A 13,141-nucleotide genomic window follows, 5' to 3' on the forward strand; every position below is an offset into this window, starting at 1 on the left:
TGCAGGCTGGCTGCACGCCTTTTGCGTATTGGCTGCGGGTAATTCCGTGTAGGCTGGTTGCTTTTGGCTGCGTGCTGGTTGCGGTATCTAGTGTGAAACTGCCCGTATGTGTCTGTACCCCCTTTGGCTGTATCATCTCCCTCTGGGTATGTCAGGTTGGTTGCGCTCTTGCTTACTAGCTGCGGTGTTCCATGCATGCTGGTTGCTAGGGGCAACGTCCTGTATCGCAGCTTGGTATGCTGTGGTTTCTGGTTACCCCTGACCTGTTTTGGTACCTCCATGTTTGGTTCTGATGGGGTTAACCTCCACCGGGCCGGTTCCTGGGTGTGTCCGCTCAGGTGCGCTCGTTAGGCTGCTATTTCTGCCTTTGAGCATGGAGTGTTGAGGTCAGTCTTAGTCAGTTTGTCTTTGTCATGTCTTGTGGGTGTTTCACCCTTATGCTCTGTCAGGTCTGTCTATGTTTGCCTTGCCAGGTTTTGCCCTTTGCTGATGACCCAAGCGGTCCGGCCATCTACGTCTTGGTATGTGCCGCCTGGTTCTGCATTGTTGTCTTCTGTCCTGTACCATGCTATGCCTTGTCCTTTCCTGTACCTTGCTATGCCTTGTCAATGTTTTGTACCATGCCTTGTATCATGCCTTGTTTCTGTTCTGTATTTGTTCGCCTAGCAGTGAGTAATCGCGTCTTGTCCATGTTCGCCTAGCAGTGCGTAACTGCATCTGATAGCCTAGCAGAGCTGATCTGCGTCTGTTCCTGTTCATGTCTGTTCCATGTTACTGTTATTGTCTGTCTGGCAGTCCTTACTGCTTCTGGTATTCCGTTCATGTCTGCTTCTGTTCTTGTCAGTCCATGTCCGCATTCGGAAGAGGGTTCCTATGTTCCTCAGATGGGGAATGCCCATTCTCTGCAATGGTGTACTTGGCTGTCTCTTTGTCTTGTCCCTGTTCTGTACCATGCCATGCCTTGCTCATGTACCATCGGTACCTTGTCTGATATCTCCTTGCCACTGGCTCCTGCTGCCACAGATTTGGTTTATGCTCTGGAGTAGCCCCTGGCAACTACTGTGGCTCAAGTCTATCCTCACCACCAGAGGCGCTATTGAAGACCTGATGTTGCTTAGTTACGCACCTCCAGAGTATTGCTAGTCAGTGGCGCAGTGGGTTCTCACCCACGGATCTGGTTCAGTACATTGAGGTCTTCTATTATTGTTATTGTCACATGTCTTGGTTCCTTTGTATGGTTTTGTGTTCCGGGGTCCTTGGCCTGTTTTGCCTTGTCCAGCTCATATGGCGTCCTGGAGGTTCCCCTTGGGACCCCCGGCACGTGACACACGGAGCATTTGCAGTTGTTTAACAGCAATGTGATGCACTTATTGGCTTTTCAAGTTTATGTTCAAAATTGATTCCATTGTAATTCAGGGACCATGGTGTAGTGTTTTCTGTAGGAGACGAACTGTACCAGAGCCAAAGATACCATGCTGTATATAGCTCATGGGGCGTATTGAGAGGCTCCAGAAAATAGGGTTCATTTTAACATCAAATGTACAAACACATAGGTTAGAAGGATACTCTGGGGAAGATTTACTAAACCTATAGAGGTCTAGTCTTAAGGGTGCATTAGACAGATTTTCAGATGATCGCTAACAAGAGTTCCTATGAACTAATACTGCCTCCAAATGCCCAATGAATGAGCTTGTTCATGGGGCAATTGTGATTTTTAAGCATGCTTAGGATGTCTATAGGCACTCTAGACCTGCACCAGATTTATCACATTGCCTGAGGCTGGATCATAAATGTGGTGCAGGGACAGACACTTTTGTCCAACTTTATACCAAATACTGGTTGGCTTAGTTTGAGACAGAACTTTACATCATAATTGGGATGCAATGTTTCCACAAAGCCATGTCCCTTTCCACTGAGCTACAGTATGTCCCTTTTCAAGTGAGTCGGAAAAAAGTTTAGAAACCCCGGCTGTGCCAAACTGCGCCAATCTGCACAACTTTTTAGACAGATTCTAGCTGCAGACACATTAGTAAATCAGGGGTAATTTTTAGTAAATATTATATTAGTAAATACCATATGTATATTTGCGGCAAATACAGTATATTCAGAGGTATATATATTGTAAGGGATCACTGACAACGGGGTTCAAGTCCAAATGATGCTTAATTCTGGCACTTCAGCACCATCATAAACATAAACCAAAATAAACATCTGCCCGTCTGGGCTCTAGCTAATACAGAGGTCTTCCCCCTGACTCACCTCAAAAAACGCAGTTTACACACAGGGTCTCCGGCTCCTACCCTCTCTGTAGGGTAACTTCCTTCCCCCAGTCATACACAGAGGGTTGTCTTATCCCTCCTTGATTATAGCCCAGCTGACCTTACCTGTGATCTCCTCAGCTAAAGGCAATATCTGTAGTGGACTAGGGGTGTGGACTGAGAGACTCCCACTTCCAACCTGTCTTCCAGTCCAAAGAAATCTAGCCCATGCAACTTTAAACAAAACAATCTCCAGCAAGCTAAGTCTTGCTGAAGCAGCACTATTTCTGGATTTCAGTTATCTCACCCAGCTAAACTGAACCGCCGGGTGAAAGACACACCCCCACCATACCTCTACTGTGCACTTTATCACAATATATATATAAATGTATTTATTTATTGTATGCACTTATATAGCGCTACTATATTCCGCAGCGCTTTACAGACATTAGCATCCAACTGTCCCCAGTGGGGCTCACAATCTAAGGTTCCTATCAGTATGTCTTTGGAGTGTGGGAGGAAACCAGAGAACCCGGAGGAAACCCACGCAAACACGGGGAGCACATACAAACCCCATGTAGATGGTGTCCTTGGTCGGATTCAAACCCAGGACCCCAGCGCTGCAAGGCACCAGAGCTAACCACTGAGCCACCCTGCTATATATACTGTGTGTGTGTGTGTTTGTGTATATATATATATATATATATATATATATATATATATATATATATATATATATATATATATATATGTGTATCTACAGTTGCAAGAAAAAGTATGTGAACCCTTTGGAATTCTATGGATTTCTGCACAAATTGGTCATAAAATGTGATCTGATGTTCGTCTAAGGCCTCTTTCACACTTGCGTTGTCCGGATCCGTCGTGCACTCCATTTGCCGGAAGTGCCCGCCGGATCCGTAACACCGCAAGTGAACTGAAAGCATTCGAAGACGGATCCGTCCGCAAAATGCGTTCAGTGTTACTATGGCACCCAGGACGCTATTAAAGTCCTGGCTGCCATAGTAGTAGTGGGGAGCGGGGGAGCAGTATACTTACCGTCCGTGCGGCTCCCGGGGCGCTCCAGAATGACGTCAGATCGCCCCATGCGCATGGATGACGTGATCCATGCGACACGTCATCCATGCGCGTGGGGCGCCCTGACGTCACTCTGAAGAGCCCTGGGAGCCGCACGGACGGTAAGTATACTGCTCCCCCGCTCCCCACTACACTTTACCATGGCAACCAGGACTTTAGCGTCCTGGCAGCCATGGTAACCATTCAGAAAAAGCTAAACGTCGGATCCGGTAATGCGCCGAAACGACGTTTAGCTTAAGGCCGGATCCGGATTAATGCCTTTCAATGGGCATTAATTCCGGATCCAGCCTTGCGGCAAGTGTTCAGGATTTTTGACCGGAGCGAAAAGCACAGCATGCTGCGGTATTTTCTCCGGCCAAAAAACGTTCCGTTCCGGAACTGAAGACATCCTGATGTATCCTGAACGGATTTCTCTCCATTCAGAATGCATGGGGATAATCCTGATCAGGATTCTTCCGGCATAGAGCCCCGGCGACGGAACTCTATGCCGGAACACAACAACGCAAGTGTGAAAGAGCCCTAAGTCACAACAATAGACAATCACAGTCTGCTTAAACTAATAACACACAAATAATTAAATGTTACCATGTTTTTATTGAACACACCATGTAAACATTCACAGTACAGGTGGAAAAAGTATGTGAACCCCTAGACTAATGACATCTCCAAGAGCTAATTGGAGTGAGGTGTCAGCCAACTGGAGTCCAATCAATAAGATGAGATTGGAGGTGTTGGTTACAGCTGCCCTGCCCTATAAAAAACACACACCAGTTCTGTGTTTGCTTTTCACAAGAAGCATTGCCTGATGTGAATGATGCCTCGCACAAAAGAGCTCTCAGAAGACCTATGATTAAGAATTGTTGACTTGCATAAACCTGGAAAGGGTTATAAAAGTATCTCCAAAAGCCTTGCTGTTCATCAGTCCACGGTAAGACAAATTGTCTATAAATGGAGAAAGTTCAGCACTGCTGCTCAATGAGGTGAAGAAGAATCCTAGAGTGTCAGCTAAAGACTTACAAAAATCTCTGGCATATGCTAACATCCCTGTTAGCGAATCTACGATACGTAAAACACTAAACAAGAATGGATTTCATGGGAGGATACCACAGAGGAAGCCACTGCTCTCCAAAAAAAACATTGCTGCACATTGCTGCACATTTACAGTTTGCACAAGAGCACCTGGATGTTCCACAGCAGTACTGGCAAAATATTCTGTGGACAGGTGAAACCAAAGTTGAGTTGTTTGGAAGAAAAACACAACACTATGTGTGGAGAAATAGAGGCACAGCACACCAACATCAAAATCTCATCCCAACTGTGAAGTATGGTGGTGGGGGCATCATGGTTTGGGGCTGCTTTGCTGCGTCAGGGCCTGGACAGAATGCTATCATCGAAGGAAAAATGAATTTTTGCAGGAGAACTTAAGGCCATCTGTCCACCAGCTGAAGCTCAACAGAAGATGGGTGTTGCAACAGGACATCGACCCAAAGCATAGAAGTAAATCAACAACTGAATGGCTTAAACAGAAGAAAATATGCCTTCTAGAGTGGCCCAGTCAGAGTCCTGACCTCAACCCGATTGAGATGCTGTAGCATGACCTCAAGAAAGCGATTCACACCAGACATCCCAAGAATATTGCTGAACTGAAACAGTTCTGTAAAGAGGAATGGTCAAGAATTACTCCTGACCGTTGTGCACGTCTGATCTGCAACTACAGGAAACGCTTGGTTGAAGTTATTGCTGCCAAAGGAGGTTCAACCAGTTATTAAATCCAAGGGTTCACATACTTTTTCCACCTGCACTGTGAATGTTTACATGGTGTGTTCAATAAAAACATGGCAACATTCAATTCTTTGTGTGTTATTAGTTTAAGCAGACTGCGATTGTCTATTGTTGTGACTTAGATGAAGATCAGATTACATTTTATGACCAATTTGTGCAGAAATCCATATCATTCCAAAGGGTTCACATACTTTTTCTTGCAACTGTGTGTATATATATATATATATATATATATATATTTATTTATTTATTTATTTTTAATTATTATTAAACGTCCATTGTACTAATATGGTGCTTCTAACTGCTCCTAAAAGCAATACTTGAAAGCATGCCTCTTAGATTTAATAGTCTAATTGTTTCCTTGGCATTTTTAACTTTCCATTGTTAAAAATAGAACAAAATGTCCTGACCTGTAGTACTGTATAACCCAAATAATATTTCTTATCAAAGAAGTAGAGCAGGTTATGTGACTACCCTTGTAAATATGAAAACATTGTAACCTGAGAACAAAACTCTATGGAAAACTAGAAATTCGTTCCAAAGCCACCAAAATAACAACCCTAAACCAGAAAAAAAAGATACATTCTGAAAAATAAAGTAAGATCTGACATATGACAGTGAGATATAGCTGTTAGAAGCTGATGACAGGAGCTTCTTCAGGGTACTATACAGTACACAGTCTACCAGAAAAATAAAATGCCCCCCACTTGGTGTCTAAAGAGGCAGTTTGTTCTGGCAGTACAGATCATATATTACTGCACTGTACAGAGACATGCCAAACACAAAACAGCCAACCAGTGCATGCAGTGCAGTAATATAGGTGATATGCCAATTAAATTTCCATGTTGGATGGCTGGATTTTCTAGCCAATAATGTGCACTGCAACGCACCAGTACAGTATGTCGAGTGTGGCTTCAAGGTATAATGAACCAAGAAAGATGATCGCATGTTAAACGTATTGTAAACTGAGGCCATTGTTACTTGAGTGACCACTATAATTGTGTGCCAGTCATATAAATACAGTAGGCATAGCAATCTAGTGCAATTTCTACAACTGCTACCAACATGTGATGTTTCTAAGGCTAGGGCTAAACGGCGACAAAAAGGTTACAACTACATTGCGAAGTGTCTTGCGCCATTCATGTCGCACAACATTTATTGTAGTGATAGTGTATGATGTCGCATGTTGTACTGCGACACCATTAACTATATAAAGAACGTTGCGCAATACATGTCACCGTGTAGCCCTAGCCTTATGCAGAGCTCTGTGCCAAGTACAGCTGCAGCCAGGAAAACAAACAGCAGCGGGGAGGACTGCAGCACAGGGCAAGAAGCAAGGGAGAAAAGGGGTGAGTATTGATTCTTTTGTTATTTTAGACCTTTTACAGGTGATGCTTGAGTTTTTATTTAACTCAGACAACCCCTTTAAGTCCTGCAAAACCTTTGCAATGGTTATCAGACTGCATGTGATTGTGGTTATTATTAAGGGAATGATAAAAACAAACCCTATCTTACTGGGTCAAAAGTAATAAATGTTGGGCAACCCTCAGAATAACAGAATATATAACAACAAAATGGGTGACCTTGTTAAAGCTTAACTTTTCATCAACACTGGATATAAAATAATAGCCCATAAGTGCAATAATAGACAAGAATATGTGCTGCACGAATGTGCCTAAATTACCAGTGCTCAGTAAAAGAAGAACAGTCTTACCACAGTCTTTCAAAGTGGTGCCACCACTGGGGTCTCCATGATTCCAGTGCTGGGTCTCTGACCCTTACCTTACCCTACTTGACCTGGGCTTATACCTGTCAGAGGAGCACCACGATCACCCTATTAAGGGTGACCCCAGTGGATAAATGAAACTCACCTATCTGGGTATCCCTACCAATTCCCCTATGCAGCCTAGTGACTTCCCAGTTTCGGCAATTGAGGATGCCATACGCACCTCTAACTGCTGCTAGCGACACCAGGGGAACCTATGTCTGGTGCCGGCTTCCAAATCCTGCACTATATGTCAGATGCTCTTACTACTTAGACTCAGCCTGGATTGATGGTCCCCTGATGATCTGGAGACGGCCAGTGAAACGTGTAGGGATGAACTAGTCCAACACTGGGGTCTCCCCCCACCTCTATTGACGAAGCTGGGCAGTCTCTAGGCTGCATAGGGAAATTGGTAGGGATACCTAGATAGGTGAGTTTTATTTATGCACTGGGGTCACCCTCAATAGGGTGATCGTGGTGCTCCTCTGACAGGTATTAGCCCAGGTCAAGTAGGGTAAGGTAAGGGTCAGAGCCCCAGCACTGGAATCATGGAGACCCCAGTGGTGGCACCACTTTGAAAGACTGTGGTAAGACTGTTCCTCTTTTACTGAGCACTGGTAATTTAGGCACATTCGTGCAGCACATATTCTTGTCTATTATTGTACTTATGGGCTATTATTTTATATCTAGTGTTGATGAAAAGTTAAGCTTTAACAAGGTCACCCATTTTGTTGTTATATATTATTAAGGGAAACAAAAATAGCGGTAGAACCGTGGAAAGGATGCATGCATTTAAATGTGATTCTGGAGCGAGTTTAGCCATGGTAATGGTTTTTCTGGGAAATTAACACATTTTAATGGAAGCAAAGTAAGTCTGTGTCCTGGGATATTTTACAATATGATCACTTTTCTCTCCATTGAATAGCATTGCTTTACCCATTAACAGACAACAATTATTGTTATTATTGGGGGAAATGTTACAAACTGAAAAGAATGGCGTGGTATTCAATAGGCAGGAAGTGCTCAAACCCACATGCAGTTGTGCATATATATACAGGGGAGCAAATCCTGCACTTGTGGCTCGTTGCTAATGACGATCCCCAGCAAAAATGCATACAGTGGAGGATGCCCGCAGCGAACCACAAGTACCACAATAGACATCCTACACAAGATAGCAATTATGTGGATGTGATAATCAATATAACAATATAACAAAATAATGGCAAAGACAGGTGCACTCTGCGGTCTTCCTAAACCCTCAAACTGATGTTAAAATTGAGAGATTAGCCAACATGTCCTACGGTGTAGGACATGTCTGAGACCGAGCACCGCGCCAAGGTTTCTCAAGTAACCATGCTAGCAATGGAAGGAGGGAGGAGTCTGCGAGTCCCACTCAAGACTGGCTGGTATGGCCCAGGCCTCACAGGTGCACCTAAATGTAACCTGTAGATGGAAAGCAGGCACAGTTTGTATATATAGAGATGCCTGGAGGTGTATAAACTCCAATTTAAATGTGCCTGCTTTCCATCTACAGGTTACATTTAGGTGCACCTGTGAGGCCTGGGCCATACCAGCCTGTCTTGAGTGGGACTCGCAGACTCCTCCCTCCTCCCATTGCAAGCATGGTTACATGCTGGAGGTAACTTGTGAGTTGTTTGTGAGTCGGCCTCATGCTCCTGTAATTTGCCCACTGGCCCCTGGTATTGCCCACATAGCACAGGTAGGTGAGTATTGGGTCCCGAGCTACTTGAGAAACCTTGGCGCGGTGCTCAGGCTCAGACATGTCCTACACCGTAGGACATGTTGGCTAATCTCTCAATTTTAAAATCAGTTTGAGGGTTTAGTAAGACCGCAGAGTGCACCTGTCTTTGCCATTATTTGTTATATTGTTATATTGATTATCACATCCACATAATTGCTACCTTGTGTGGGATGTCTATTGTGGTACTTGTGGTTCGCTGCGGCGGGCATCCTCCACTGTATGCATTTTTGCTGGGGATCGTCATTAGCAACGGGCCACAAGTGCAGGATTTGCTCCCCTATATATATGCACAACTGCATGTGGATTTGAGCACTTCCTGCTTGTTTAATACCACGCCATTATTTTCAGTTTGTATTTATAGAGATGCCTGGAGGTGTATAAACTCCAATTTAAATGTACCTGCTTTCTATCTACAGGCTACATTTAGGTGCACCTGTGAGGCCTGGGCCATATCAGCCAGTCTTGAGTGGGACTCGCAGACTCCTCCCTCCTCCCATTGCTAGCATGGTTACATGCTGGAGGCAACTGGTGAGTTGTTTGTGAGTCGGCCTCATGCTCCTGTAATTTGCCCACTGGCCCCTGGTATTGCCCATATGGCACAGGTAGGTGAGTGTTAGGTCCCAAGCTACTTGAGAAACCTTGGCGCGGTGCTCGGGCTCAGACATGTCCTACACCGTAGGACATGTTGGCTAATCTCTCAATTTTAAGATCAGTTTGAGGGTTTAGTAATACCGCAGTGGCACCTGTCTTTGCCATTATTTTGTTATATTGGGAAAATATTACCAATACACCAGTTCAATAAACTGTGCATAATATGAGGGTACGGCCACATGGACAGGTTTCCTGATGCAGTTTGTGAAGCCAAAACCAGGAGTGAATTCAAAAAAGAGAAGAAGTCGTATCCTTCTTTTATACATTCTTTCCTTTTATGTTCCAGTCCTGATTTTGGCTTCCAAAACATCAAGAAACCTGGCTGTGTGGCCATACCGTCACTCTTACATCATGACTGATAAATAAATGATGTGTCACAGCTCAAACAATACATAATGTGACACTACAATCCCACAAAACAGAGAACACCCATCCTGTTACCAGCAGCGCATGCAGGAAACTACTTATTTTATCCTACTTCCTGAACTACAATGAAGAGAATGAAAACTATGGAAAAACATCATTTTCACTTTAGGAATGAAACAGAGAAAGTAACCTAAAGCGTATCTAAAAGGATTACGTAACTCGAATCCAATCTTTTAAGTTTTACATTAGAACTCACAGCTCATTTTAATTGTGATACATCCACATATACAGGGCAGCGTCTAGGACCTTCATAGCTGACTCACTTTATTTTCAGCTCATTAAAGTCTCTTTGTAACTACTATGGAATAGTTACTAATTTCCTCTACACTTGTTCTTTTCATTTCTGACTAATAGGAAGTTTTTCGAAAACATTAGCATTCCTTATAGCACCTGTTCTGACGTTCAGGTCATTCCCCCATGACTAGTATTCAGTAAACCTAAAACTGGTAGAGAAATCTAGAAAGCAGAAAAAGTCTTGACAGATACCTTTGGGGACATTTTTTTAATTATCATATTATTGCTTATTTTGGGTTAAAAGTTTTCTCCAATGGTCTTATAAAACAATTTGTTCCCTACAGCTTTCAGGTTTGTACTGACTGATTGCTCTGTAGACATCTTTACTCTTGGCAGCTCATAAATTGTCATTTAGGCTACTTATCAATTCATAATTTAGCTTAACCCGCTAGAAACCGCAAATACGCCTTTGGCGGTCACTAATGGCCCTTAGGTTAGGCAACTGTCTTTTTACAGCAGCTTAGTCTAAGTGCAGCATGGGTCTCCCATGCAGCGGAGAGCGGGGGCTCAACAGCTTTCACATGAGAGCCGGGCTCCTGCTCTAATGGCCCGTATAACAGAAGCACTGATCTGGGCCGTTTAACCCCTTACTGCTTACTGATCACGGCATCTAGGTGGTTTAAAGGGGGTCACCTTTGCCTTTTCTCATCAGGACCCCGCAGGGTACCAATGTCTTTGCAAGTCAGCCTGGGGCCTAAGGAAGGCTCCCATGTCTGCCTGCATTGTGTGCCCTATGTACTTGTCTAATATAGACTGATGGCTCTTTTCAGTATAAAACTGACAGTATAAAACACTGTACTGCATAAGCAATGCATTCTATGATAGAAGCGATCAGAAGACCACCTGTTAAAAGGTGGGATTTATCAGGTAGAGAAAGTTAATACAAGACACTTACTAATGTATTTTGACTGTCCATATTGCCTTCTTTGCTGGCTTGATACATTTTCCATCACATTGTACACTGCTTGTTACAGCCACTGCTGCAGAGCAGATACAAAGTGCTGTGCATGCATGCCTATGTGCTCTCCAATAGTCCCAGATACCAGAGAGGCCGGCACTTTTTCCTGTAGTGTTCCTTTGATAGCTTGATTCATTTTTTCCATCACATTATATGCTGCTCGCTTACATGGTTACGACCACCCTGCAATCCAGCAGCGGTTGCCGTGCTTGTACGTGCACGGTTGCCTCAGTTAAGCAAATGGCATTGATCATGTAGATAAAGTTATTACAAGGCACTTACACTGACCAAAAATATAAACACAACACTTTCGATTTTGCATGGTCTGAACTAAAAGATCTGAAACATTTTCTACATACACAAAAGACCCAATACTCTCAAATATTGTTCACAAATCTGTCTAAATCTGTGTTAGCGAGCACTTCTCCTTTGCCGAGATAATCCAGCCCACCTCACAGGTGTGGCATAATGATTTTTTAAAAAGTTAACGTTTTAATAAATAAAAAACGAAATCTCTAAGTTAGGGGGGAGTTCACATTATTAGTTATTTTTCGTTATTTTTCCATTCTTCTGATCCAACGAAAACAGCTCAAATGGATACCAAATGTGCATAACTGATTAACAGGATTTATTTATTTACAGGATCTTGTTTTTCTTTTCTTTTTTCTTTCCTGTTCTTCTGATGGATCAGCAGAATAGAAAAATAACGGTGAACTCCCCCTTGAAAAATCCACCTTTTTTATATTGCAAAAAAAAATATAAACATTTTCAAAGGAAATAAATTACAAAAATAAAATCTCCTCCACATATTTTGTATCACTGAGTCTGTAACAACCCACACAAGACAATTATGTACCCAAAAATTATACCAATAAAAACTACAAATAGTCCTGCAAAAATCAAGCCCTCGCACAGCTTCAGAGAGCAAAACATAAAACAAAAGTTATGGTTCTTGGGATGTGGTGATACAAAAACATTTTCTTTTTTTTTTAGTGTGGACAAGTACTAAAACATAAAAAACTACATGTGTTTGCTATCCCTGTAATTGTACTGACGCAGAGAATAATGTAATATATGTGTACCCCAATTATGGCTACATCGAGAAAAAAATAAAAACTAAGGGGTTAAATGAGTGCTTAAGAGCTGTTAGGAAAGCAGATATAAGTTCCTCTGGTGGATTTCAGTAAGAAGCAGAAAAAACTGTCTGCAAAGTCAAAAAAAGCCTCAAGGCTGCAAAGGACAAATGGTTGAAAATTTTAATAATATATAATAAAGACCAATTGCAAATTTGCCTTTTATCACAAAATAAGTGCAACACAATAATAAGAAACGTCCCCAAAGGTACCCATAGCAAAATCTAGAATTTTGAAAATGTAAACCAAGCAGCAGGAAATTAAAGGGGCTGTCAGATAATTCCTTGCTATATGTTTAACTACGTAAATGTAAAAGGTTGTCTCACTTAGGACCCCTTTCCTGCAACCAAAGTCTACACAAACTTCAACCCCTATTCACACTGAAAATTGTGCCAGGGAAGTAGTGTACAAACTTATGTGCCACATGACTTGAAATAGCACTCCTGATTGGCTCTTCAGTTTTGCATCTGACTCTTAGGGACCATTTACCTGTATGCTGCAAAGGCTGATGGGAGAATAGCCATCAAAACCAGAAGCCCAAGAAAGCATGATGCGATTTGATGATATGCTCAACGTCTTCACATTAAAAGGAGGAGAAGGAATTCCTGGAAGAAATCATATGGGAAAAATTACATTCTTGTCAGTGCTTACAGTAACATTACTATGGTACTGTGGTACCCAAATGAACAATAGATTGTGTCATTGCAAAGGGTCTGAATGAAGTGTTTCCTTTTTGATAAATTTGCAAAAATTTCAAAAATTCTGTTTTCTTCTCCTCATTATGGGGTCTTGACTGCAGATTGATGGGGGAAACTTTTTTAGCACAAGGCATATAAACAAAATCTGAAAAAAGTGAAAGGGTCTGAAGACTTTCTGAAAGCACTGTATGTATTTGTCTGTATGTATATACAGTACAGACCAAAAGTTTGGACACACCTTCTCATTCAAAGAGTTTTCTTTATTTTCATGACTATGAAAATTGTAGATTCACACTGAAGGCATCAAAACTATGAATTA

The 13,141-nt window shown here is 42.5% G+C and overlaps 1 protein-coding gene across 2 annotated transcripts in view; it reads right to left on the reverse strand.

The window, feature by feature from the left end:
- The window catches only part of MERTK (MER proto-oncogene, tyrosine kinase), a 152,403-nt gene that overhangs the window by 85,930 nt on the left and 53,332 nt on the right, over window positions 1-13,141 (reverse strand). For both annotated transcript variants that reach the window (XM_040429461.1, XM_040429460.1), the window contains exon 6: window positions 12,614-12,729. In XM_040429461.1, the coding sequence (XP_040285395.1) occupies window positions 12,614-12,729 (116 nt within the window). The remainder of the gene's footprint in view (window positions 1-12,613; window positions 12,730-13,141) is intronic.

The sequence above is a fragment of the Bufo bufo genome, chromosome 4, assembly GCF_905171765.1.
Source record: "Bufo bufo chromosome 4, aBufBuf1.1, whole genome shotgun sequence".
Taxonomy (NCBI): Eukaryota; Metazoa; Chordata; class Amphibia; order Anura; family Bufonidae; genus Bufo; species Bufo bufo.